Here is a 25648-nt window from a genome sequence, read left to right as displayed (position 1 = left end):
ATAAAAAAATTACAACTCAGCGGATGATCTTGCTTATGCACCATACATCTATCTACGTGTCCCTTCAAAAAAAAAAACCTACTATATCTCACATCCCCTCCAAAGAAACATAAAAAACTACTACATCTCACGTATCTTTCTTTTAGTTGCATCTCACGTATCTGACTTATAATGACTAATTAGGAAGGACACACTTGACCCTTAAAAAAAGAATGATACAGTTGGCTACACGCATAGCTAAACTGAGTACTAATTATTTGAAAAAATTTGTGAGTGCTTCTTCTCACATAGACTAATAACAATTTGTGTTGGACAAGAATTTTGATTATTCTAGCATGATATCCGCATCTGCTCACAAGTCCATCGATGGCGTTCAACATCATCGCCGGCATAAATAAAAGATTGATGTTATTGTTACATATACATGTGATTGTATGAGACCTTTGTTAGGAATATTGTATACAAATGACTAATCTGGCCACAATAAAATTAGAACTTTAAGTCAACATCCTAATATAATATTACTACAACAAAATTGATGACTTGGTCGATACACTGGATAAATTGTCTAGCTGACCCAAATAAGTAACTATTAAAATGTAACCTTTTATTTCATTGGAAAATGACGACACAATTAAAAACGTTAATTCAACATATCTCATATAGTATCGCACACAAATTGATTGGATATCGTAGTATTTTATACCAACTAAAAATGCCACGTTTAAAACCTTAACTCAAGGTCCTAATATCACATGTCTTATAGAAAAATTGCCAAGTTAGTATACAAACCGGATAATTAATCTACTAGACCTAGAAAATATTTTTAATATTCTACTTATAAGGTTGACTTTATTACAACATGTTATTCTTTACATTCATCCGTCCTTACTCAACATAGCACCGAATATGAACTATGGTCTCTGCTACTTCTTGAGCTTGCGTTGGTTTTTCCCTTGAAGAGGAAAGGGTGATGCAACAAAATAAAGATAAGTATTTCTCTCAATTAGAGAACCAATGTATCAATCCAGTAGGAGAAGAACGCACAAATTACCAATACCTGCACAAACAATCAAACACTTGCACCCAACGTGATAAAGGGGTTGTCAATCCCTTCACGGTCACTTGCAAAAGTGACATCTCATAGAGATAGATAAAACTAAACAAAAGATAAAGTAAATATTTTTGGTTTTTTTGGTATATAGATCTGAAAGTAAAAGATTGCAAAATAGTAGATTGGAAACTAATATGATGGAAAATAGACCCGGGGGCCATAGGTTTCACTAGAGGCTTCTCTCATGAAGGCAAATAATACGGTGGGTGAACAAATTACTGTCGAGCAATTGATAGAAAAGCGCAAAGTTATGATGATATCCAAGGTAATGATTATGCAATATAGACATCACGTCCGTGTCAAGTAGACCGACTCCTGCCTGCATCTACTATTATTACTCCACACATTGACCGACTCCTGCCTGCATCTAGAGTATTAAGTTCATAAAGAACAGAGCAACGCTTTAAGTAAGATGACATGATGTAGAGGAATAAACTCATGCAATATGATGTAAACCCATCTTTTTATCCTCGATGGCAACAATACAATACGTGCCTCGCTTCCCCTACTTTGTTACTGGGTGAGGACACCACAAGATTGAACCCAAAACTAAGTACCTCTCCCATTGCAAGAAAAACCAATCTAGTTGGCCAAACCAAACCAATAACTCGAAAAGAAATACAAAGATATCAAATCATGCATATAAGAATTCAGTGAAGATTCAAATAATATTCATAGATAAGACGATCATAAATCCACAATTCATCAGATCTCGACAAACACACCGCAAAAGAATATTACATCGGATAGATCTCCAAGAACATCGAGGAGAACGTGGTATTGAGAATCAAAGAGAGAGAAGAAGCCATCTAGCTAGTAGCTATGGACCCGTAGGTCTGTGGTAAACTACTCACGCTTCATCGGAAGGGCAATAGAGTTGATGTAGATGCTGTTGGGGAACGTAGTATTTCAAATTTTTTGCCTACGATCACGCAAGATCTATCTAGGAGAAGCATAGCAACGAGCGGGGAGAGTGTGTCTATGTACCCTCGTAGACCGAAAGCGGAAGCGTTTAGTAAAGCGGTTGATGTAGTCGAACGTCTTCACGATCCAACCGATCCAAGTACCGAACGCACGGCACCTCCGTGATCTGCACACGTTCAGCTCGATGACGTCCCTCGAACTCTTGATCCAGTTGAGGCCGAGGGAGAGTTTCGTCAGCACGACGGTGTGGTGACGGTGATGACGAAGTTACCGGCGCAGGGCTTCGCCTAAGCACTACGACGATATGTCCGAGGTGTTGAACAGTGGAGGGGGCACCGCACACGGCTAAGAGATTGTCTGTTGTGCCTTTGGGGTGCCCCTGCCCCCGTATATAAAGGAGGGAAGGAGGAGGCCGGCCAACAAGGGGCGCGCTAGGGAGAGGGGAGTCCTACTAGGACTCTAGTCCTAGTAGGATTCGGCCCCACCCTTTTTTCCTTCTACCGAAGGGGGAAAAGGGGAAGGAGAGGGAGTAGGAGAAGGAAAGGGGGTGGCGCCCCCTTCCCAAGTCCAATTCGGCCTCCTCCCCTGTGGGGGGCGCACCATCCCCTTGTGGGCTGGTTAGCCTCCCTCCTATGGCCCATAAGGCCCATATCTTTCCCCGGGGGGTTCCGGTAACCTCCCGGTACTCCAGAAAAATGCCCGAATCACTTGGAACCATTCCGATGTTCGAATGCAACCTTCCAATATATGAATCTTTACCTCTCGACCATTTCGAGACTCCTCGTCATGTCCGTGATCTCATCCGGTACTCTGAACAAACTTCAGTACATCAAATCACATAACTCATAATACAAATTGTCATCGAACGTTAAGCGTGCGAACCCTACGGGTTCGAGAACTATGTAGACATGACCGAGACACATCTCTGGTCAATAACCAATAGCGGAACCTGGATGCTCATATTGGTTCCTACATATTCTACGAAGATCTTTATCGGTCAAACCGCATAACAACATACGTTGTTCCCTTTGTCATCGGTATGTTACTTGCCCGAGATTCGATCGTCGGTATCATCATACCTACTTTAATCTCATTACCGGCAAGTCTCTTTACTCGTTCCGTAATGCATCATCCCGCAACTAACTCATTAGTCACATTGCTTGCAAGGCTTATAGTGATGTGCATTACCGAGAGGGCCCAATGATACCTCTCCGATACACGGAGTGACAAATCCTAATCTCGATCTATGCCAACTCAACAAACACCATCGGAAACACCTGTAGAGCATCTTTATAATCACCCAGTTACATTGTGATTATACACGGATGATGTGGGCATACAATGATGTGATGCCAACTCAACAAATCCTAATCTCGATACACGGGATCACACCATTAGAGAATGATGTGATGCCAACTCAACAAATCCTAATCTCGATCTATGCCCACTACTTCCCCCGGCGAATTCCCGTAACTCTCCGGTACTCCGAAAAATACCCGAATCACTCGGAACCTTTCCGATGTCCGAATATAGCCTTCCAATATATCAATCTTTACCTCTCGACCATTTCGAGACTCCTGATCATGTCCGTGATCTCATCTGGGACTCCGAACAAACTTGGGTCATCAAATCACATAACTCATAATACAAATCGTCATCGAACGTTAAGCGCGCGGACCCTACGGGTTTGCGAACTATGTAGACATGACCGAGACTCCGCGCGGACCGCGACCAGGTTTAACCATCAGCCCGTCGATCTCAAATCCCCAGCTCCGAACCAAGCTTGGAGTGCCAACATCTTCGATCGATGAACCTCGCAGATTCGTCGACGCCATGTCGTTGTTCGCCGGCGTGTCGGTCGTCGACGGCGTCGATCTGTGCCCCCCTTGCGCCGGGTCGGCCTGCGAAACCAGCGCCGACTGCGGCCACCACCTGCTCGTGGTCCAGGGCTACTCGCGCGCCAAGGAGAAGGCGCCCACCGGGGAGAGCATCATCTCCCGGCCCTTCAGGGTCGGATGCCACACGTGGCAGATCGAGCTCTTCCCTAACGGCGACAGTCCAAGCTGCGCCGACTTCGTCTCTCTCTACGTCTGCCGCCTCGACGACTACCTCAACAATGCCGTGGAGGCCAAGTTCAGTCTCAGTTTTGAAGGAAATATGCCCTAGAGGCAATAATAAAGTATTATTTATTTCCTTATATCATGATAAATGTTTATTATTCATGCTAGAATTGTATTAACCGGAAACATAATACATGTGTGAATACATAGACAAACAGAGTGTCACTAGTATGCCTCTACTTGACTAGCTCGTTAATCAAAGATGGTTATGTTTCCTAGCCATAGACATGAGTTGTCATTTGATTAACGAGATCACCTCATTAGGAGAATGACGTGATTGACTTGACCCATTCCGTTAGCTTAGCACCCGATCGTTTAGTATGTTGCTATTGCTTTCTTCATGACTTATACATGTTCTACCGTTTAGTATGTTGCTATTATGTAACTCCCGTTTACCGGAGGAACACTGTGTGTGCTACCAAACGTCACAACGTAAATGGGTGATTATAAAGGTGCTCTACAGGTGTCTCCAAAGGTACTTGTTGGGTTGGCGTATTTCGAGATTAGGATTTGTCACTCCGATTGTCGGAGAGGTATCTCTGGGCCCACTCGGTAATGCACATCACTATAAGCCTTGCAAGCATTGTGACTAATAAGTTAGTTGCAGGATGATGTGTTACGGAACGAGTAAAGAGACTTGCCGGTAACGAGATTGAACTAGGTATCGAGATACCGACGATCGAATCTCGGGCAAGTAACATACTGATGACAAAGGGAACAACGTATGTTGTTATGCGGTCTGACCGATAAAGATCTTCGTAGAATATGTGGGAGCCAATATGGGCATCCAGGTCCCGCTATTGGTTATTGACTGGAGACGTGTCTCGGTCATATCTACATAGTTCTCGAACCCGTAGGGTCCGCACGCTTAAAGTTACGGTGACAGTTTTATTATGAGTTTATGTATGTTGATGTACCGAAGGAGTTCGGAGTCCCGGATGAGATCGGGGACATGACGAGGAGTCTCGAAATGGTCGAGACGTAAAGACCGATATATTGGACGACTATATTCGGACTTCGGAAAGGTTCCGAGTGATTCGGGTATTTTTCGGAGTACCGGAGAGTTACGGGAATACGTATTGGGCCTTATTGGGCCATACGGGAAAGAAGAAAAAGGGCCTCAAGGGTGGCCGCACCCCTCCCCTTGGTCTGGTCCGAATTGGACTAGGGAAGGGGGGCGCCCCCTTCCTTCCTTCTCTCTTTCCCTTCCTCTTTTCCTATTCCATATGGGAGGTGGAATCCTACTAGGACTAGGGAGTCCTAGTAGGACTCCACACTTGGTGCGCCCCTCCTAGGGCCGGCCTCCTCCTCCCTTGCTCCTTTATATACGGGGGCAGGGGGGCACCCCAGAGACACAACAATTGATCCTTGAGATCTCTTAGCCGTGTGCGGTGCCCCCCTCCACCATATTACACCTCGATAATACCGTTGCGGAGCTTAGGTGAAGCCCTGCGCCGGTGGAACATCATCATCGTCACCACGTCGTCGTGCTGACGAAACTCTCCCTCAACACTCGGCTGGATCGGAGTTCGAGGGACGTCATCGAGCTGAACGTGTGTAGAACTCGGAGGTGCCGTGCGTTCGGTACTTGATCGGTCGGATCGTGAAGACGTACGACTACATCAACCGCGTTGTGATAACGCTTCCGCTGTCGGTCTACGAGGGTACGTGGACAACACTCTCCCCTCTCGTTGCTATGCATCACCATGATCTTGCGTGTGCGTAGGAATTTTTTTGAAATTACTACGTTCCCCAACAGTGGCATCCGAGCCTGGTTTTATGCGTTGATGCTATGCACGAGTAGAACACAAGTGAGTTGTGGGCGATATAAGTCATACTGCTTACCAGCATGTCATACTTTGGTTCAGCGGTATTGTGAGATGAATCGGCCCGGACCGACATTACGCGTACGCTTACGCGAGACTGGTTTCACCGTTCGGAGCACTCGTTGCTTAAAGGTGACTGGCGGGTGTCTGTCTCTCTCACTTTAGTTGAACCGAGTGTGGCTACGCCCGGTCCTTGCGAAGGTTAAAACAGCACCAACTTGACAAACTATCGTTGTGGTTTTGATGCGTAGGTAAGAACGGTTCTTGCTAAGCCCGTAGCAGCCACGTAAAACTTGCAACAACAAAGTAGAGGACGTCTAACTTGTTTTTGCAGGGCATGTTGTGATGTGATATGGTCAAGACATGATGTGATATAATGTGTTGTATGAGATGATCATGTTTTGTAACCGAGTTATCGGCAACTGGCAGGAGCCATATGGTTGTCGCTTTATTGTATGAGATGCAATCGCCATGTAATAGTTTTACTTTATCACTAAGCGGTAGCGATAGTCGTAAAAGCAATAAGTTGGCGAGACGACAACGATGCTACGATGGAGATCAAGGTGTCGCGCCGGTGACGATGGTGATCATGACGGTGCTTCGGAGATGGAGATCACAAGCACGGTGCTTCGGAGATGGAGATCACAAGCACGGTGCTTCGGAGATGGAGATCACAAGCACAAGATAATGATGGCCATATCATATCACTTATATTGATTGCATGTGATGTTAATCCTTTATGCATCTTATCTTGCTTTGATTGACGGTAGCATTATAAGATGATCTCTCACTAAAATTTCAAGATAAAAGTGTTCTCCCTGAGTATGCACCGTTGCAAAAGTTCTTCGTGCTGAGACACCACGTGTTAATCGGGTGTGATAGGCTCTACGTTCAAATACAACGGGTGCAAAACAGTTGCACACGCGGAATACTCAGGTTAAACTTGACGAGCCTAGCATATAAAGATATGGCCTCGTAACACAGAGACCGAAAGGTCGAGCGTGAATCATATAGTAGATATGATCAACATAGTGATGTTCACCATTGAAACTACTCCATCTCACGTGTTAATCGGACATGGTTTAGCTGCTTTGGATCACGTAATCACTTAGATGATTAGAGAGATGTCTATCTAAGTGGGAGTTCTTAAGTAATATGATTAATTGAACTTAAATTTATCATGAACTTAGTACCTGATAGTATCTTGCTTGTCTATGTTAATTGTAGATAAATGGCCCGTGCCATTGTTCCGTTGAATTTTAATGCGTTCCTTGAGAAAGCAAAGTTGAAAGATGATGGTAGCAATTACACGGACTAGGTCCGTAACTTGAGGATTATCCTCATTGCTGCACAGAAAAATTACGTCCTGGAAGCACCGCTAGGTGTACCACCTGCACCAGCAACTGCAGACATTGTGAATGCCTGGCAGTCACGTGTTGATGACTACTCGATAGTTCAGTGTGCCATGCTTTACGGCTTAGAACCGGGTCTTCAACGACGTTTTGAACGTCATGGAGCATATGAGATGTTCCAGGAGTTGAAGTTAATATTTCAAGCAAATGCCCGGATTGAGAGATATGAAGTCTCCAATAAGTTCTATAGCTGCAAGATGGAAGAGAATAGTTCTGTCAGTGAGCATATACTCAAAATGTCTGGGTATAACAATCACTTGATTCAACTGGGAGTTAATCTTCCGGATGATAGCGTCATTGACAGAATTCTTCAATCACTGCCACCAATCTACAAGAGCTTCGTGATGAACTATAATATGCAAGGGATGAGTAAGACAATTCCCGAGCTCTTCGCAATGCTAAAGGCTGTGGAGGTAGAAATCAAAAAGGAGCATCAAGTGTTGATGGTCAGTAAAACCACTAGTTTCAAGAAAAAGGGCAAAGGGAAGAAGAAAGGAAACTTCAAGAAGAACAGCAAGCAAGTTGCTGTTCAGGAGAAGAAATCCAAGTCTGGACCTAAGCCTGAAACTGAGTGTTTCTACTGTAAGCAGACTGGCCACTGGAAGCGGAACTGCCCCAAGTTTTTGGCGGAAAAGAAGGATGGCAAGGTTAACAAAGGTATATGTGATATACATGTTATCGATGTGTACCTTACCAATGCTCGTAGTAGCACCTGGGTATTTGATACTGGTTCTGTTGCTAATATTTGCAACTCGAAACAGGGGCTACGGATTGAGCGGAGATTGGCTAAGGACGAGGTGACGATGCGCGTGGGAAATGGTTCCAAAGTTGATGTGATCGCCGTCGGCACGCTACCTCTACATCTACCTTCGGGATTAATATTAGACCTAAATAATTGTTATTTGGTGACAGCGTTGAGCATGAACATTATATCTGGATCTTGTTTAATGCGAGATGGTTATTCATTTAAATCAGAGAATAATGGTTGTTCTATTTATATGAAGAATATCTTTTATGGTCATGCACCCTTGAAGAGTGGTCTATTTTTAATGAATCTCGATAGTAGTGATACACATATTCATAATGTTGAAGCCAAAAGATGCAGAGTTAATAATGACAGTGCAACTGATTTGTGGCACTGCCGTTTGGGTCATATCGGTGTAAAGCGCATGAAGAAACTCCATACTGATGGAATTTTGGAATCACTTGATTTTGAATCACTTGGTACTTGCGAACCGTGCCTCATGGGCAAGATGACCAAAACACCGTTCTCCGGTACTATGGAGAGAGCAACAGATTTGTTGGAAATTATACATACAGATGTATGTGGTTCGATGAATATTGAGGCTCCTGGCGGATATCGTTATTTTCTCACCTTCACAGATGATTTAAGCAGATATGGGTATATCTACTTAATGAAACATAAGTCTGAAACATTTGAAAAGTTCAAAGAATTTCAGAGTGAAGTTGAAAATCATCGTAACAAGAAAATAAAGTTTCTACGATCAGATCGTGGAGGAGAATATTTGAGTTACGAGTTTGGTCTACATTTGAAACAATGCGGAATAGTTTCGCAACTCATGCCACCCGGAACACCACAGCGTAATGGTGTGTCCGAACGTCGTAATCGCACTTTACTAGATATGTTGCGATCTATGATGTCTCTTACTGATTTACCGCTATCGTTTTGGGGTTATGCTTTAGAGACGGCTGCATTCACGTTAAATAGGGCACCATCAAAATCCGTTGAGATGACGCCTTATGAACTATGGTTTGGAAAGAAACCAAAGTTGTCGTATCTTAAAGTTTGGGGTTGCGATGCTTATGTGAAGAAACTTCAACCTGATAAGCTCGAACCCAAATCGGAGAAATGTGTCTTCATAGGATACCCAAAAGAGACTGCTGGGTATACCTTCTATCACAGATCCGAAGGCAAGATATTCGTTGCTAGGAATGGATCCTTTCTAGAGAAGGAGTTTCTCTCGAAAGATGTGAGTGGGAGGAAAGTAGAACTTGATGAGATAACTGTACCTGCTCCATTATTGGAAAGTAGATCATCACAGAAATCAGTTTCTGCGACACCTACACCAAATAGTGAGGAAGTTAATGATAATGATCATGAAACTTCAGATCAAGTTATTACTGAACTTCGTAGGTCAACTAGATCAAGAACCGCACCAGAGTGGTACGGTAATCCTGTTCTGGAGGTCATGTTACTAGACCATGGCGAACCTACGAACTATGAAGAAGCGATGGTGAGCCCAGATTCCGCAAAATGGCTTGAAGCCATGAAATCCGAGATGGGATCCATGTATGAGAACAAAGTATGGACTTTGGTTGACTTGCCCAATGGTCGGCAAGCCATTGAAAACAAATGGATCTTCAAGAAGAAGACTGACGCTGATGGTAATGTTACTGTCTATAAAGCTCGACTTGTTGCAAAAGGTTTTCGACAAGTTCAAGGGATTGACTACGATGAGACCTTCTCACCCGTAGCGATGCTGAAGTCTGTCCGAATCATGTTAGCAGTTGCCGCATTTTATGATTATGAAATTTGGCAAATGGATGTCAAAACTGCATTCCTGAATGGATTTCTGGAAGAAGAGCTGTATATGATGCAACCAGAAGGTTTTGTCGATCCAAAAGGAGCTAACAAAGTGTGCAAGCTCCAGCGATCCATTTATGGACTGGTGCAAGCCTCTCGGAGTTGGAATAAACGCTTTGATAGTGTGATCAAAGCATTTGGTTTTATACAGACTTTTGGAGAAGCCTGTATTTACAAGAAAGTGAGTGGGAGCTCGATAGCATTTCTGATATTATATGTGGATGACATATTACTAATTGGAAATGATATAGAATTTCTGGATAGCATAAAGGGATACTTGAATAAGAGTTTTTCAATGAAAGACCTCGGTGAAGCTGCATATATATTAGGCATTAAGATCTATAGAGATAGATCAAGACGCTTAATTGGACTTTCACAAAGCACATACCTTGACAAAGTTTTGAAGAAGTTCAAAATGGATCAAGCAAAGAAAGGGTTCTTGCCTGTACTACAAGGTGTGAGATTGAGTAAGACTCAATGCCCGACCACTGCAGAAGATAGAGAGAAAATGAAAGATGTTCCCTATGCTTCAGCCATAGGCTCTATCATGTATGCAATGCTGTGTACTAGACCTGATGTGTCCCTTGCTATAAGTTTAGCAGGGAGGTACCAAAGTAATCCAGGAGTGGATCACTGGACAGCGGTCAAGAACATCCTGAAATACCTGAAAAGGACTAAGGATATGTTTCTCGTATATGGAGGTGACAAAGAGCTCATCGTAAATGGTTACATTGATGCAAGCTTTGACACTGATCCGGACGATTCTAAATCGCAAACCGGATACGTATTTACATTGAACGGTGGAGCTGTCAGTTGGTGCAGTTCTAAACAAAGCGTCGTGGCGGGATCTACATGTGAAGCGGAGTACATAGCTGCTTCGGAAGCAGTAAATGAAGGAGTCTGGATGAGGGAGTTCATATCCGATCTAGGTGTCATACCTAGTGCATCGGGTCCTATGAAAATCTTTTGTGACAATACTGGTGCAATTGCCTTGGCAAAGGAATCCAGATTTCACAAGAGAACCAAGCACATCAAAAGACGCTTCAATTCCATCCGGGATTTAGTCCAGGTGGGAGACATAGAAATTTGCAAGATACATACGGATCTGAATGTTGCAGACCCGTTGACTAAGCCTCTTCCACGAGCAAAACATGATCAGCACCAAGGCTCCATGGGTGTAAGAATCATTACTGTGTAAACTAGATTATTGACTCTAGTGCAAGTGGCAGACTGAAGGAAATATGCCCTAGAGGCAATAATAAAGTATTATTTATTTCCTTATATCATGATAAATGTTTATTATTCATGCTAGAATTGTATTAACCGAAAACATAATACATGTGTGAATACATAGACAAAGAGAGTGTCACTAGTATGCCTCTACTTGACTAGCTCGTTAATCAAAGATGGTTATGTTTCCTAGCCATAGACATGAGTTGTCATTTGATTAACGAGATCACCTCATTAGGATAATGACGTGATTGACTTGACCCATTCCGTTAGCTTAGCACCCGATCGTTTAGTATGTTGCTATTGCTTTCTTCATGACTTATACATGTTCCTATGACTATGAGATTATGCAAGTCCCGTTTACCGGAGGAACACTTTGTGTGCTACCAAACGTCACAACGTAAATGGGTGATTATAAAGGTGCTCTACAGGTGTCTCCAAAGGTACTTGTTGGGTTGGCGTATTTCGAGATTAGGATTTGTCACTCCGATTGTCGGAGAGGTATCTCTGGGCCCACTCGGTAATGCACATCACTATAAGCCTTGCAAGCATTGTGACTAATAAGTTAGTTGCGGGATGATGTGTTACGGAACGAGTAAAGAGACTTGCCTGTAACGAGATTGAACTAGGTATCGAGATACCGACGATCGAATCTCGGGCAAGTAACATACTGATGACAAAGGGAACAACGTATGTGGTTATGCGGTCTGACCGATAAAGATCTTCGTAGAATATGTGGGAGCCAATATGGGCATCCAGGTCCCGCTATTGGTTATTGACCGGAGACGTGTCTCGGTCATGTCTACATAGTTCTCGAACCCGTAGGGTCCGCACGCTTAAAGTTACGGTGACAATTTTATTATGAGTTTATGTATGTTGATGTACCGAAGGAGTTCGGAGTCCCGGATGAGATCAGGGACATGACGAGGAGTCTCGAAATGGTCGAGACGTAAAGATCGATATATTGGACGACTATATTCGGACTTCGGAAAGGTTCCGAGTGATTCGGGTATTTTTCGGAGTACCGGAGAGTTACGGGAATACGTATTGGGCCTTATTGGGCCATACGGGAAAGAAGAAAAAGGGCCTCAAGGGTGGCCGCACCCCTCCCGTTGGTCTGGTCCGAATTGGACTAGGGAAGGGGGGCGCCCCCTTCCTTCCTTCTCTTTTTCCCTTCCTCTTTTCCTATTCCATATGGGAGGTGGAATCCTAGTAGGACTAGGGAGTCCTAGTAGGACTCCACACTTGGTGCGCCCCCTCCTAGGGCCGGCCTCCTCCTCCCTTGCTCCTTTATATACGGGGGCAGGGGGGCACCCCAGAGACACAACAATTGATCCTTGAGATCTCTTAGCCGTGTGCGGTGCCCCCCTCCACCATATTACACCTCGATAATACCGTTGCGGAGCTTAGGTGAAGCCCTGCGCCGGTGGAACATCATCATCGTCACCACGCCGTCGTGTTGACGAAACTCTCCCTCAACACTCGGCTGGATCGGAGTTCGAGGGACGTCATCGAGCTGAACGTGTGTAGAACTCAGAGGTGCCGTGCGTTCGGTACTTGATCGGTTGGATCGTGAAGACGTATGACTACATCAACCGTGTTGTGATAACGCTTCCGCTGTCGGTCTACGAGGGTACGTGGACAACACTCTCCCCTCTCGTTGCTATGCATCACCATGATCTTGCGTGTGCGCAGGAATTTTTTAAAAATTACTACGTTCCCCAACAAGTTTCATCGACCAGGCCGAGAGGCAGAAGCTGGTGTACATTCTTGGGACCGAGACGTGCAGCTTCCCGATGGCGGTTCGCGGGGCCACCGCAAGTTCATGAGGAAAGACGCCCTTGAACGATCGGAGAATATGAAGCGTGATGGTTTCACCATCCGCTGCGACATCATGGTATGCAGCGCGGAGGATGACGCCGCTGGTGGCACTGCCCCGCCTCGCTACATATGCCAGCATTTTAACACTCTCCTTGAAAGTAAGGTGGGTGCTGATGTGACGTTCGAGGTCAGCGGCGAGACATTCGCTGCACACCGGTGCGTGCTTGCTGCCCGGTCGACGGTCTTCATGGCGCAGCTCTTTGGCCCCATGAAGGAGGGCACCACGTCCAGTGTCATACGGATCGAAGACATGGAGGCAAAAGTGTTCAGGGCTCTGCTTAGATTCATCTACACAGACTCTTTTCCTGAGATGGAGAAGGAAGGCATGCAGGAGGAAGCACAAGATGTGGAACAAGGACAAGAAGAGGATGAAATGCGGCTGCAATGGCTGCGAGGCTTATTTACGGCGGCAGACAGATATGACCTCCAACACCTCAAGTTCATCTGTGAAAAGCGGTTGTCTGAGGACATAGGTGTGAGCTCGGTGGCGGCCACTCTTGTTCTGGCCGAGCAGCACGACTGCAGCGGGTTGAAGATGGCGTGCTTCAAGTTTATTCAAGCTCAATCTTCCTCCTGTTTGAAAAGGGTAATGTCAACTAATGGATGGGGGCATTTAATGACGACTTACCCCTCTATTTTGAATGAGGTCATTGCCAAGCTTGTTTCGAAAAAACGAAAGAAGCACTCTACATAGATTGTAGTTCTAGGTCTTGCTTTTGTCTCGTCCTGTAATTTGCCTATATGCTGCAGTATCAGAAAGATCCAACATATGGGCAAATTGTCTCTTTATGGAATGGATGGTCTGCTATTTCAGGTGTAGAACTGCATTGCAGCCCTGTGCAAGTTCCCTAGCTAGGCAGTCTTATCCTCGTGTATTTCTCTGTGCACTAATTGTGTTGTATATTATTGCTCTGTGCCTTCTTTATGATGTACTCCGTAGACGTTTTTGGAAACGCATTTTATGAACCGGGATTTATGGGAAAGAATTTGGAAGACAAAACAGGGGTCTCCAAGAGTTGTTGTTACAGTGACAATGATAATGTGAAAATCTTGGTCCAGTGCCTAAGAACCTTCTCCTAGCTGCTTGGGTACACTTTTTCTTTACATTATATTCATCATAAAATTCTTATCTTCTTTGCTATGGTTGTTGTTTCATAATACAGCAGAGACAAGTTTTGCATCTATTTTGGTAAGAATTTGATGATCTCTTCGCAACAGTTACCATCCTCCTGGGGCGCTATTCATTACCACAGACCACAATCGCAGGTTCCAATAAATTCTTCAGTCTTCTCCTCTAAGATAAAACTGCTGGGAGCTACTCACCTAATATATCGTCTCGATTCTTTTGTGCAGTGGTCATCACTTGATTGAATTTTTTATGGTGAAGTGGGGTTTGAAGCTTCTGGATGGCTACTCTTTCCTCCCCTCTTGCAAGGCTGATTCACTACAAGGAAATATTCAGCTCGTTGAAATCACACTCGAGAAGGAAAAACCAAAATGAACTTCAGGTAGATAATGGGAGTACATTATCTTCATATTACTGATTATATAAAAAATACTGCATCTGGTGTTCAGGATGGTTCTTTTTCTTCATGTGTTCCAGCCTTAAAGGAGTTGGCTGACAGCAAGGACATGAAAATGGAATGTTTGGGTCTTCACTACCTATGACTGCACATTAGGTAACTCCTGGAGCTCATAAATCATCCACAAGAATTTCTTTCTGGAAGGAGTTTATTTTTTTGATAAAAGGATTTGTTTATTGGTAGGGAAACATTCTTATTTTCCAGGTTTCGTCATTAGTTGAACCATGCAATAGATTTGGCAAGCAAAAACACAATACCTGATCCAACCTATCATAATTACAGATGTGCATTGCTTGTACATTCATTGGTTGAAGTATTGCCTTGTTTAAATTCATGAATCAACAACCTTCATCCATGTGCTTCTAGTTTAGTTCCTCCCAAATAGTGCACTAATCTAATGTGAACCTTGTATGCTTAAATCGCGAGGAGCTTTTGTTTTGATAGATCATAGAAAATGTGCTAGTAGTTGTACCTGGAAGTATCGTGATTATGCGATTACGTGAAGAAGAAACAATTAGGAGAACAAAGGGAGAAGAAAGGAAGGAAGAACCTGGTAGAATTATAAAATCGGATGAACCGTTCCGCCTCCAAATTCCCGACAGAAGAAATTAAGCGAACCTCGTTCATTATTCATATCAAACTAACATACATTTCTCAAGCATTGTCTGTGGGGAGACAATCAAGTTATATAGTGAAGTAGTCAAAGCACATAAGCTTTCTATGAACTTCCAGTGATTTTGATTCCAAAGCTTGCTTTGCAGTTCGGTAGACTATTAAGTTTGAAAGTATAATGTTCTACTAAATTGTCAGAAAAGCCAACAGACTCCCTCGCTGCGGCAACTACAAGAGGCTTCAATATCGTGCCGGTAAAGATGCAGTTATCCGGAGTTGGCTCTCGAATTCTACACAAAATAAATGGCATCTGTGCGAAGAACAGGCCAGTGACCGATGAGATCTGAGCTCTGTCTCTGAATTGAAAAATAATCCAGGAATAATGCGAGCAACAGGGCTTGAACCCTGGTGGGCTGGAGATAGCACTGTCCCTCTAACCATCCAACCACAGGTTGGTTCGCAGATACTTTTTTCCTTTGGAATAAACAATAGGGTGCCCCACGACACATCAACATTACACAAGATAAGTTCTAAAAAAAATCACACAAGATAACCCTTCAAAAAACATCATATAAGATAAAGAATTACTTCCCGTGAAAAAACATTACACAAGATAAAACAATTTTTACTTTTAGAAATAAATAATAGGGGTGTGTCCCACAACACATCAACATTTTTTAAACAGGAAAAAACACACCAATGAGGACACAATCCTCGACTTACAATATTATAGAAAGAATGTAATGCAATGCAAATTTGAGTCTAAACACAAAGCAGTACCAATCGACTCGACAACACACCCGTGGGAACACAAACTTAGAACTGTGCCTGGATCCAATCCACCGTGCTCTTCTCCACTTGGAAGGCCTTGGTAGTAATACCGGCCGGGATGGAAGGCTCGGCTCCAAACACCGCGTTGGCTATCGTGATCACTCCAGGGTTCTGGCTGCTCAGCGCCGCAATAGCTACTGCACCAGTAGTCCTGTTGTTGTACTGGTAATGAACGAGGCCCTTAGGAAACACAAACACATCTCCCTTGTTGAGAACCTTCTCAAAGTGTTTGTTCTCGGGGTTCGACGTCACGAAACCGACGTGCAGGCAACCCTCTAGCACGGTCAAAATCTCAGTGGAACGCGGATGCGTGTGGGGAGGGTTGAGGCCGAACGGTGCATAGTCGATGCGGACGAGGGAGACACCCATGGTGTTCAGTCCACCGATCTGCGCGACGTTGACGGCGGTCACCGCTGAGCCCTGCTTGTTCGTCGTGTTGCCCGCCACGTGGAGGCCGGAGAAGTAGAAGTCCTCGACGACGACCTCTTTCGCGGCCTTGCAAGCCAGTCCGTTGACACGCACTGCGTAGGTAGATGCATTCATATAAGATAGTCTAATTGAGTGATTGCTTAAGCTTAACTACAGTTATATGGACTTTATCAGTGTGTATGTTGTACCTGGAGATGTCTTGTCAGCGACGCAGAAGTCCTGGAGATGGCTGGGATCGGAGGCGGTGGCGCCATGCGAGCATGCAAAGGCCAGGAGAGCTCCTGCAAGGAGCAACACTCGAATGGCCATGTCTCTTTGTTTTCTCCTCGCTAGAGTAAATTAGCAAGCAGTCGAGCTTTGGAATTGGTTGCTATGCTAGCGCTGCTTGAACTGTGCGATGTTTAAGGAGTGAAGAAGGCTAGTATTTATAGGGAGATCTTGCCATACATATATGTATGTCTAGATACACATGATTGGGTGTAGGAACAAGTCTTTGTGGTGTGGGCAGCCTGCAGAGCGCGTGTATATATCTGGACACAGCCTGCTACCCGTACGTATGTATGTGGGACGGCAGGATCAAATTAATATATAGCATGCATGATTACATCAGAGCAATCTATGCTTGAACAAGTCGCCTGTACATATCCACATCGATTGACCAAGAATCCAGCAGAGCATGCGATCCCTCCACGCCAGGAAAGGTATGTAATTGCATCTAGTTTTAGGTTTTTGAAATAGATTGCTGCTAGGTTGCTGCTGCTAGTATTCAGTTAATGCAAAACTTGTTTTCAAAATTCACATGGATTCTTTGATCTATATTGCTACTGTTGTCCGTTCCCTGTGAATGGACATAGTATTAGTTTTTGAAATAAATGTGAAATCAAAACATTACTCATTGTGAATGTGAAATTGATATGATGTTCATGCCGGTCAGCGGCTGCCGGATGCTGTTGTGGGCACCGACAACAGCAGTGCACGTCGGCAGTGGCTGGCTACAATGACATCATGCTTGTTAGTGGCGTCCGCTACAACGATGACGAGGCTATGGTGGCTACGTCATGGGCATCCCCTACACACATGGATGTTGATGACCCCATGGGTGCGGGCTTTCCCGGCCCATCCTGTTTTTTTTCGGGTTCCTGTAAACCTTAGCACTGGCGGGCACAAAACTACGCCCACCATTGGTGTCCTAAATACAAGTGACGGGTCCAACATCCATCATTGGTATTTAGATTACCAGTGGAGGGTGGTACTTTAGGCCCGCCAATGGTAACCTAAATACCAGTGGCGGGCGCCCGCCACGGGTAGCTATTTTGTGCCACCACTGCTAAGCAATTTTGCTTTAGCGTGAGCGTCTTTAGTTACAACTTGTCCATCATCAACTAGTTATGATGTTGTAATGATATATGTTTATGCAAGGGCTGATTAAAGTTGTTTAGCCAGTGTTCAGTGAATATGAGCACAAACTCTGTGTTATACATCTCTATGAGATTCTAAATAAGGTACACAGGGGAGAGAACATGAAGAACAATCTTTTGAAAACTTGCAATATTAACTTCAGTATCTACTTTAAATAAGTTTTCAAATTTTAAAAATGTTCACAAACTTTAAAGATGACCACGAACTTTAAAATATCTGTTAATGTACTCCCTCTATCCATATATATAGGGCCTAATGCATTTTTGAATCTGAAATGGACGAAGGGAGTAATAAATATTAATGAATCTGAAAAAAATCTGAATTTTTAAGAAACATTTTTTAATGTTCACAAATTTTAATAAGCACTCAAGAATTAAAATGTGAAAAAAAGAGAAGGATAGATAAAACTAAACTGACACAACCTTACAGGACGGCCCCCTCAGTGACCCCACAACTCCCGAAGCATCAGAACGCTTCAAGTCATGGGAGCTTAATATTTCTATAGATATTCTCCTAAACAGTACTTGCGAAGTTTTTAAACGGTAGCGATTCTCAAGATTATTTTCTTGTGATTATTCTACAACTTTTACATTTTGCCATATTGATAATGCATTATCATAGGTGATCTTATTTTGTTAGCACATATAAGCTTGCTACGTCATCATCCTTATGATTATTATTTTTTAAATGCATGTACAAGAGGCTTATTGTAAGGATGTTTATGGGCTCCCTCATGTCAACACATCTATCCTTATATATTAAAAAAAACTTGATGGGCTAACCAGAAAAAAGAAAAATAGGCTATAAAATCTCATAAAAAATTAGAGACATCCTTCCATTAATTTGGTGGATCATTAAAAATATAACCATTAGATTTACGTGACTGCACGTAACACTGATGGACCCAAAGCTAACAATTAGTTGTGAAATATACCCTACATGTATGACTTAATTAACCAAAAGAAAACACTCTCTGCAAATAAAAAAATTACAACTCAGCGGATGATCTTGCTTATGCACCATACATCTATCTACGTGTCCCTTCAAAAAAAAAAAACCTACTATATCTCACATCCCCTCCAAAGAAACATAAAAAACTACTACATCTCACGTATCTTTCTTTTAGTTGCATCTCACGTATCTGACTTATAATGACTAATTAGGAAGGACACACTTGACCCTTAAAAAAAGAATGATACAGTTGGCTACACGCATAGCTAAACTGAGTACTAATTATTTGAAAAAATTTGTGAGTGCTTCTTCTCACATAGACTAATAACAATTTGTGTTGGACAAGAATTTTGATTATTCTAGCATGATATCCGCATCTGCTCACAAGTCCATCGATGGCGTTCAACATCATCGCCGGCATAAATAAAAGATTGATGTTATTGTTACATATACATGTGATTGTATGAGACCTTTGTTAGGAATATTGTATACAAATGACTAATCTGGCCACAATAAAATTAGAACTTTAAGTCAACATCCTAATATAATATTACTACAACAAAATTGATGACTTGGTCGATACACTGGATAAATTGTCTAGCTGACCCAAATAAGTAACTATTAAAATGTAACCTTTTATTTCATTGGAAAATGACGACACAATTAAAAACGTTAATTCAACATATCTCATATAGTATCGCACACAAATTGATTGGATATCGTAGTATTTTATACCAACTAAAAATGCCACGTTTAAAACCTTAACTCAAGGTCCTAATATCACATGTCTTATAGAAAAATTGCCAAGTTAGTATACAAACCGGATAATTAATCTACTAGACCTAGAAAATATTTTTAATATTCTACTTATAAGGTTGACTTTATTACAACATGTTATTCTTTACATTCATCCGTCCTTACTCAACATAGCACCGAATATGAACTATGGTCTCTGCTACTTCTTGAGCTTGCGTTGGTTTTTCCCTTGAAGAGGAAAGGGTGATGCAACAAAATAAAGATAAGTATTTCTCTCAATTAGAGAACCAATGTATCAATCCAGTAGGAGAAGAACGCACAAATTACCAATACCTGCACAAACAATCAAACACTTGCACCCAACGTGATAAAGGGGTTGTCAATCCCTTCACGGTCACTTGCAAAAGTGACATCTCATAGAGATAGATAAAACTAAACAAAAGATAAAGTAAATATTTTTGGTTTTTTTGGTATATAGATCTGAAAGTAAAAGATTGCAAAATAGTAGATTGGAAACTAATATGATGGAAAATAGACCCGGGGGCCATAGGTTTCACTAGAGGCTTCTCTCATGAAGGCAAATAATACGGTGGGTGAACAAATTACTGTCGAGCAATTGATAGAAAAGCGCAAAGTTATGACGATATCCAAGGTAATGATTATGCAATATAGGCATCACGTCCGTGTCAAGTAGACCGACTCCTGCCTGCATCTACTATTATTACTCCACACATTGACCGACTCTTGCCTGCATCTAGAGTATTAAGTTCATAAAGAACAGAGCAATGCTTTAAGTAAGATGACATGATGTAGAGGAATAAACTCATGCAATATGATGTAAACCCATCTTTTTATCCTCGATGGCAACAATACAATACGTGCCTCGCTACCCCTACTTTGTCACTGGCTGAGGACACCACAAGATTGAACCCAAAGCTAAGTACCTCTCCCATTGCAAGAAAAACCAATCTAGTTGGCCAAACCAAACCGATAACTCGAAAAGAAATACAAAGATATCAAATCATGCATATAAGAATTCAGTGAAGATTCAAATAATATTCATAGGTAAGCCGATCATAAATCCACAATTCATCAGATCTCGACAAACACACCGCAAAAGAATATTACATCGGATAGATCTCCAAGAACATCGAGGAGAACATGGTATTGAGAATTAAAGAGAGAGAAGAAGCCATCTAGCTAGTAGCTATGGACCCGTAGGTCTGTGGTAAACTACTCACGCTTCATCGGAAGGGCAATAGAGTTGATGTAGATGCTGTTGGGGAACGTAGTATTTCAAATTTTTTGCCTACGATCACGCAAGATCTATCTAGGAGAAGCATAGCAACGAGCGGGGAGAGTGTGTCTATGTACCCTCGTAGACCGAAAGCGGAAGCGTTTAGTAACGCGGTTGATGTAGTCGAACGTCTTCACGATCCAACCGATCCAAGTACCGAACGCACAACACCTCCGTGATCTGCACACATTCAGCTCAATGACGTCCCTCGAACTCTTGATCCAGTTGAGGCCGAGGGAGAGTTTCGTCAGCACCACGGTGTGGTGACGGTGATGATGAAGTTACCGGCGCAGGGCTTCGCCTAAGCACTACGACGATATGTCCGAGGTGTTGAACAGTGGAGGGGGCACCGCACACGGCTAAGAGATTGTCTGGTGTGCCTTTGGGGTGCCCCCTGCCCCCGTATATAAAGGAGGGAAGGAGGAGGCCGGCCAACAAGGGGCGCGCTAGGGAGAGGGGAGTCCTACTAGGACTCCAGTCCTAGTAGGATTCGGCCCCACCCTTTTTTCCTTCTACCGGAGGGGGAAAAGGGGAAGGAGAGGGAGTAGGAGAAGGAAAGGGGGTGGCGCCCCCTTCCCAAGTCCAATTCGGCCTCCTCCCTTGTGGGGGGCGCACCAGCCCCTTGTGGGCTGGTTAGCCTCCCTCCTATGGCCCATAAGGCCCATATCTTTCCCCGGGGGGTTCCGGTAACCTCCTGGTACTCCGGAAAAATGCCCGAATCACTTGGAACCATTCCGATATCCGAATGCAACCTTCCAATATATGAATCTTTACCTCTCGACCATTTCGAGACTCCTCGTCATGTCCGTGATCTCATCCGGTACTCTGAACAAACTTCGGTACATCAAATCACATAACTCATAATACAAATTGTCATCGAACGTTAAGCGTGCGGACCCTACGGGTTCGAGAACTATGTAGACATGACCGAGACACATCTCTGGTCAATAACCAATAGCGGAACCTGGATGCTCATATTGGCTCCTACATATTCTACCAAGATATTTATCGGTCAAACCGCATAACAACATACGTTGTTCCCTTTGTCATCGGTATGTTACTTGCCCGAGATTCGATCGTCGGTATCATCATACCTACTTTAATCTCATTACCGGCAAGTCTCTTTACTCGTTCCGTAATGCATCATCCCGCAACTAACTCATTAGTCACATTTGTTGCAAGGCTTATAGTGCTGTGCATTACCGAGAGGGCCCAAAGATACCTCTCCGATACACGGAGTGACAAATCCTAATCTCGATCTATGCCAACTCAACAAACACCATCAGAGACACCTGTAGAGCATCTTTATAATCACCTAGTTACATTGTGATTATACACGGATGATGTGGGCATACAATGATGTGATGCCAACTCAACAAATCCTAATCTCGATACACGGGATCACATCATTAGAGAATGATGTGATGCCAACTCAACAAATCCTAATCTCGATCTATGCCCACTACTTCCCCCGGCGAATTCCCGTAACTCTCCGGTACTCCGAAAAATACCCGAATCACTCGGAACCTTTCCGATGTCCGAATATAGCCTTCCAATATATCGATCTGTACCTCTCGACCATTTCGAGACTCCTCATCATGTCCGTGATCTCATCTGGGACTCCGAACAAACTTGGGTCATCAAATCACATAACTCATAATATAAATCGTCATCGAACGTTAAGCGCACAGACCCTATGGGTTTGAGAACTATGTAGACATGACCGAGACTCCGCGCGGACCGCGACCAGGTTTGACCATCAGCCCGTCGATCTCAAATCCCCAGCTCCGAACCAAGCTTGGAGTGCCAACATCTTCGATCGATCAACCTCGCAGATTCGTCGACGCCATGTCGTCGTTCGCCGGCGTGTCGGTCGTCGACGGCGTCGATCTGTGCCCCCCTTGCGCCGGGTCGGCCTGCGAAACCAGCGCCGACTGCGGCCACCACCTACTCGTGGTCCAGGGCTACTCAGGCGCCAAGGAGAAGGCGCCCACCGGGGAGAGCATCATCTCCCGGCCCTTCAGGGTCGGATGCCACACGTGGCAGATCGAGCTCTTCCCTAACGGCGACAGTCCAAGCTGCGCCGACTTCGTCTCTCTCTACGTCTGCCGCCTCGACGACTACCTCAACAATGCCGTGGAGGCCAAGTTCAGTCTCAGTTTCATCGACCAGGCCGAGAGGCAGAAGCTGGTGTACATTCTTGGGACCGAGACGTGCAGCTTCCCCCATGGCGGTTCGCGGGGCCACCGCAAGTTCATGAGGAAAGACGCCCTTGAACGATCGGAGAATATGAAGCGTGATGGTTTCACCATCCGCTGCGACATCATGGTATGTAGCGCGGAGGATGACGCCGCTGGTGGCACTGCCCCGCATCGCTACATATGCCAGCATTTTAACACTCTCCTTGAAAGTAAGGTGGGTGCTGATGTGACGTTCGAGGTCAGCGGCGAGACATTCGCTGCACACCGGTGCGTGCTTGCTGCCCGGTCGACGGTCTTCATGGCGCAGCTCTTTGGCCCCATGAAGGAGGGCACCACGTCCAGTGTCATACGGATCGAAGACATGGAAGCAAAAGTGTTCAGGGCTCTGCTTAGATTCATCTACACAGACTCTTTTCCTGAGATGGAGAAGGAAGGCATGCTGGAGGAAGCACAAGATGTGGAACAAGGACAAGAAGAGGATGAAATGCGGCTACAATGGCTGCGAGGCTTATTTACAGCGGCAGACAGATATGACCTCCAACACCTCAAGTTCATATGTGAAAAGCGGTTGTCTGAGGACATAGGTGTGAGCTCAGTGGCGGCCACTCTTGTTCTGGCCGAGCAGCACGACTGCAGCGGGTTGAAGATGGCGTGCTTCAATTTTATTCAAGCTCAATCTTCCTCCTGTTTGAAAAGGGTAATGTCAACTAATGGATGGGGGCATTTAATGATGACTTACCCCTCTATTTTGAATGAGGTCATTGCCAAGCTTGCTTCGAAAAAATGAAAGAAGCACTCTACATAGATTGTAGTTCTAGGTCTTGCTTTTGTCTCGTCCTGTAATTTGCCTATATGCTGCAGTATCAGAAAGATCCAACATATGGGCAAATTGTCTGTTTATGGAATGGATGGTCTGCTATTTCAGGTGTAGAACTGCATTGCAGCCCTGTGCAAGTTCCCTAGCTAGGCAGTCTTATCCTCGTGTATTTCTCTGTGCACTAATTGTGTTGTATCTTATTGCTCTGTGCCTTCTTTATGATGTACTCCATAGACGTTTTTGGAAACGCATTTTATGAACCGGGATTTATGGGACAGAATTTTTTATGGTGAAGTGGGGTTTGAAGCTTTTGGATGGCTACTCTTTCCTCCCCTCTTGCAAGGTTGATTCACTACAGGGAAATATTCAGCTCGTTGAAATCACACTCGAGAAGGAAAAACCAAAATGAACTTCAGGTAGATAATGGGACTACATTATCTTCATATTACTGATTATATAAAAAATACTGCATCTGGTGTTCAGGATGGTTCTTTTTCTTCATGTGTTCCAGCCTTACAGGAGTTGGCTGACAGCAAGGACATGAAAATGGAATGTTTGGGTCTTCACTACCTATGACTGCACATTAGGTAACTCCTGGAGCTCATAAATCATCCACAAGAATTTCTTTCTGGAAGGAGTTTATTTTTTTGATAAAAGGATTTGTTTATTGGTAGGGAAACATTCTTATTTTCCAGGTTTCGTCATTAGTTGAACCATGCAATAGATTTGGCAAGCAAAAGCACAATACCTGATCCAACCTATCATAATTACAGATGTGCATTGCTTGTACATTCATTGGTTGAAGTATTGCCTTGTTTAAATTCATGAATCAACAACCTTCATCCATGTGCTTCTAGTTTAGTTCCTCCCAAATAGTGCACTAATCTAATGTGAACCTTGTATGCTTAAATCACGAGGAGCTTTTGTTTTGATAGATCATAGAAAATGTGCTAGTAGTTGTACATGGAAGTATCGTGATTATGCGATTACGTGAAGAAGAAACAATTAGGAGAACAAAGGGAGAAGAAAGGAAGGAAGAACCTGGTAGAATTATAAAATCGGATGAACCGTTCCGCCTCCAAATTCCCGACAGAAGAAATTAAGCGAACCTCATTCATTATTCATACCAAACTAACATACATTTCTCAAGCATTGTCTGTGGGGAGACAACCAAGTTATATAGTGAAGGAGTCAAAGCACATAAGCTTTCTATGAAATTCCAATGATTTTGATTCCAATGCTTGCTTTGCAGTTCGGTAGACTATTAAGTTTGAAAGTATCAGAATAATGTTCTACTAAATTGTCAGAAAAGCCAACAGACTCCCTCGCTGCGGCAACTACAAGAGGCTTCAATATCGTGGCGGTAAAGATGCAGTTATCCGGAGTTGGCTCTCGAATTCTACACAAAATAAATGGCATCTGTGCGAAGAACAGGCCAGTGATCGATGAGATCTGAGCTCTGGCTCTGAATTGAAAAATAATCCAGGAATAATTCGAGCAACAGGACTTGAACCCTGGTGGGCTGGGGATAGCACTGTCCCTCTATTCTACATATTCTACGACGATCTTTATTGGTCAAACCGCATAACAACATATGTTGTTCCCTTTGTCATCGGTATGTTACTTGCCCGAGATTCGAT

General features: G+C 43.7%; 3 protein-coding genes across 3 annotated transcripts; 2 read left to right on the top strand and 1 right to left on the bottom strand.

The window, feature by feature from the left end:
* The first annotated feature begins 12810 nt into the window (after positions 1 to 12810).
* Positions 12811 to 14024, top strand: LOC123169209 (BTB/POZ and MATH domain-containing protein 2-like). The gene is made up of 2 exons (XM_044587048.1): positions 12811 to 12864; positions 12974 to 14024. Exon 2 carries the CDS (start codon positions 13057 to 13059, stop codon positions 13804 to 13806), a length of 750 nt encoding a protein of 249 aa, XP_044442983.1. The 5' UTR covers positions 12811 to 12864; positions 12974 to 13056; the 3' UTR covers positions 13807 to 14024.
* Positions 14025 to 16123: 2099 nt separating this feature from the next.
* On the bottom strand, positions 16124 to 16876 carry LOC123164830 (putative germin-like protein 2-3). The gene is made up of 2 exons (XM_044582424.1): positions 16756 to 16876; positions 16124 to 16659 (listed from the first exon to the last, which is right to left on the bottom strand). The coding sequence occupies exons 1-2, from the start codon at positions 16874 to 16876 to the stop codon at positions 16124 to 16126; spliced, it is 657 nt and encodes a 218-aa protein (XP_044438359.1).
* A 5962-nt stretch (positions 16877 to 22838) lies between these two features.
* Positions 22839 to 23978, top strand: LOC123171191 (BTB/POZ and MATH domain-containing protein 2-like). Its single transcript, XM_044588803.1, has one exon. It carries the CDS (start codon positions 22839 to 22841, stop codon positions 23976 to 23978), a length of 1140 nt encoding a protein of 379 aa, XP_044444738.1.
* The last annotated feature ends 1670 nt before the right edge of the window (positions 23979 to 25648 follow it).

Source organism: Triticum aestivum, chromosome 7D, assembly GCF_018294505.1.
Source record: "Triticum aestivum cultivar Chinese Spring chromosome 7D, IWGSC CS RefSeq v2.1, whole genome shotgun sequence".
In the NCBI taxonomy this organism is placed as follows: domain Eukaryota; kingdom Viridiplantae; phylum Streptophyta; class Magnoliopsida; order Poales; family Poaceae; genus Triticum; species Triticum aestivum.
The sequence above is the reverse complement of the archived record's forward strand: the minus strand, read 5'-3'. Positions and strand labels throughout refer to the sequence as shown.

Bases quoted from the DNA above. Each gene is read 5' to 3' on its own strand.
- LOC123171191 (XM_044588803.1), top strand. From the start codon at position 22,839: ATGTCGTCGTTCGCCGGCGTGTCGGTCGTCGACGGCGTCGATCTGTGC.
- LOC123169209 (XM_044587048.1), top strand. From the start codon at position 13,057: ATGAGGAAAGACGCCCTTGAACGATCGGAGAATATGAAGCGTGATGGT.
- LOC123164830 (XM_044582424.1), bottom strand. From the start codon at position 16,876: ATGGCCATTCGAGTGTTGCTCCTTGCAGGAGCTCTCCTGGCCTTTGCA. The intron at 16,660-16,755 runs GTACAACATACA...CTACCTACGCAG, and splicing joins CGCTGACAAGACATCTCCAG to TGCGTGTCAACGGACTGGCT.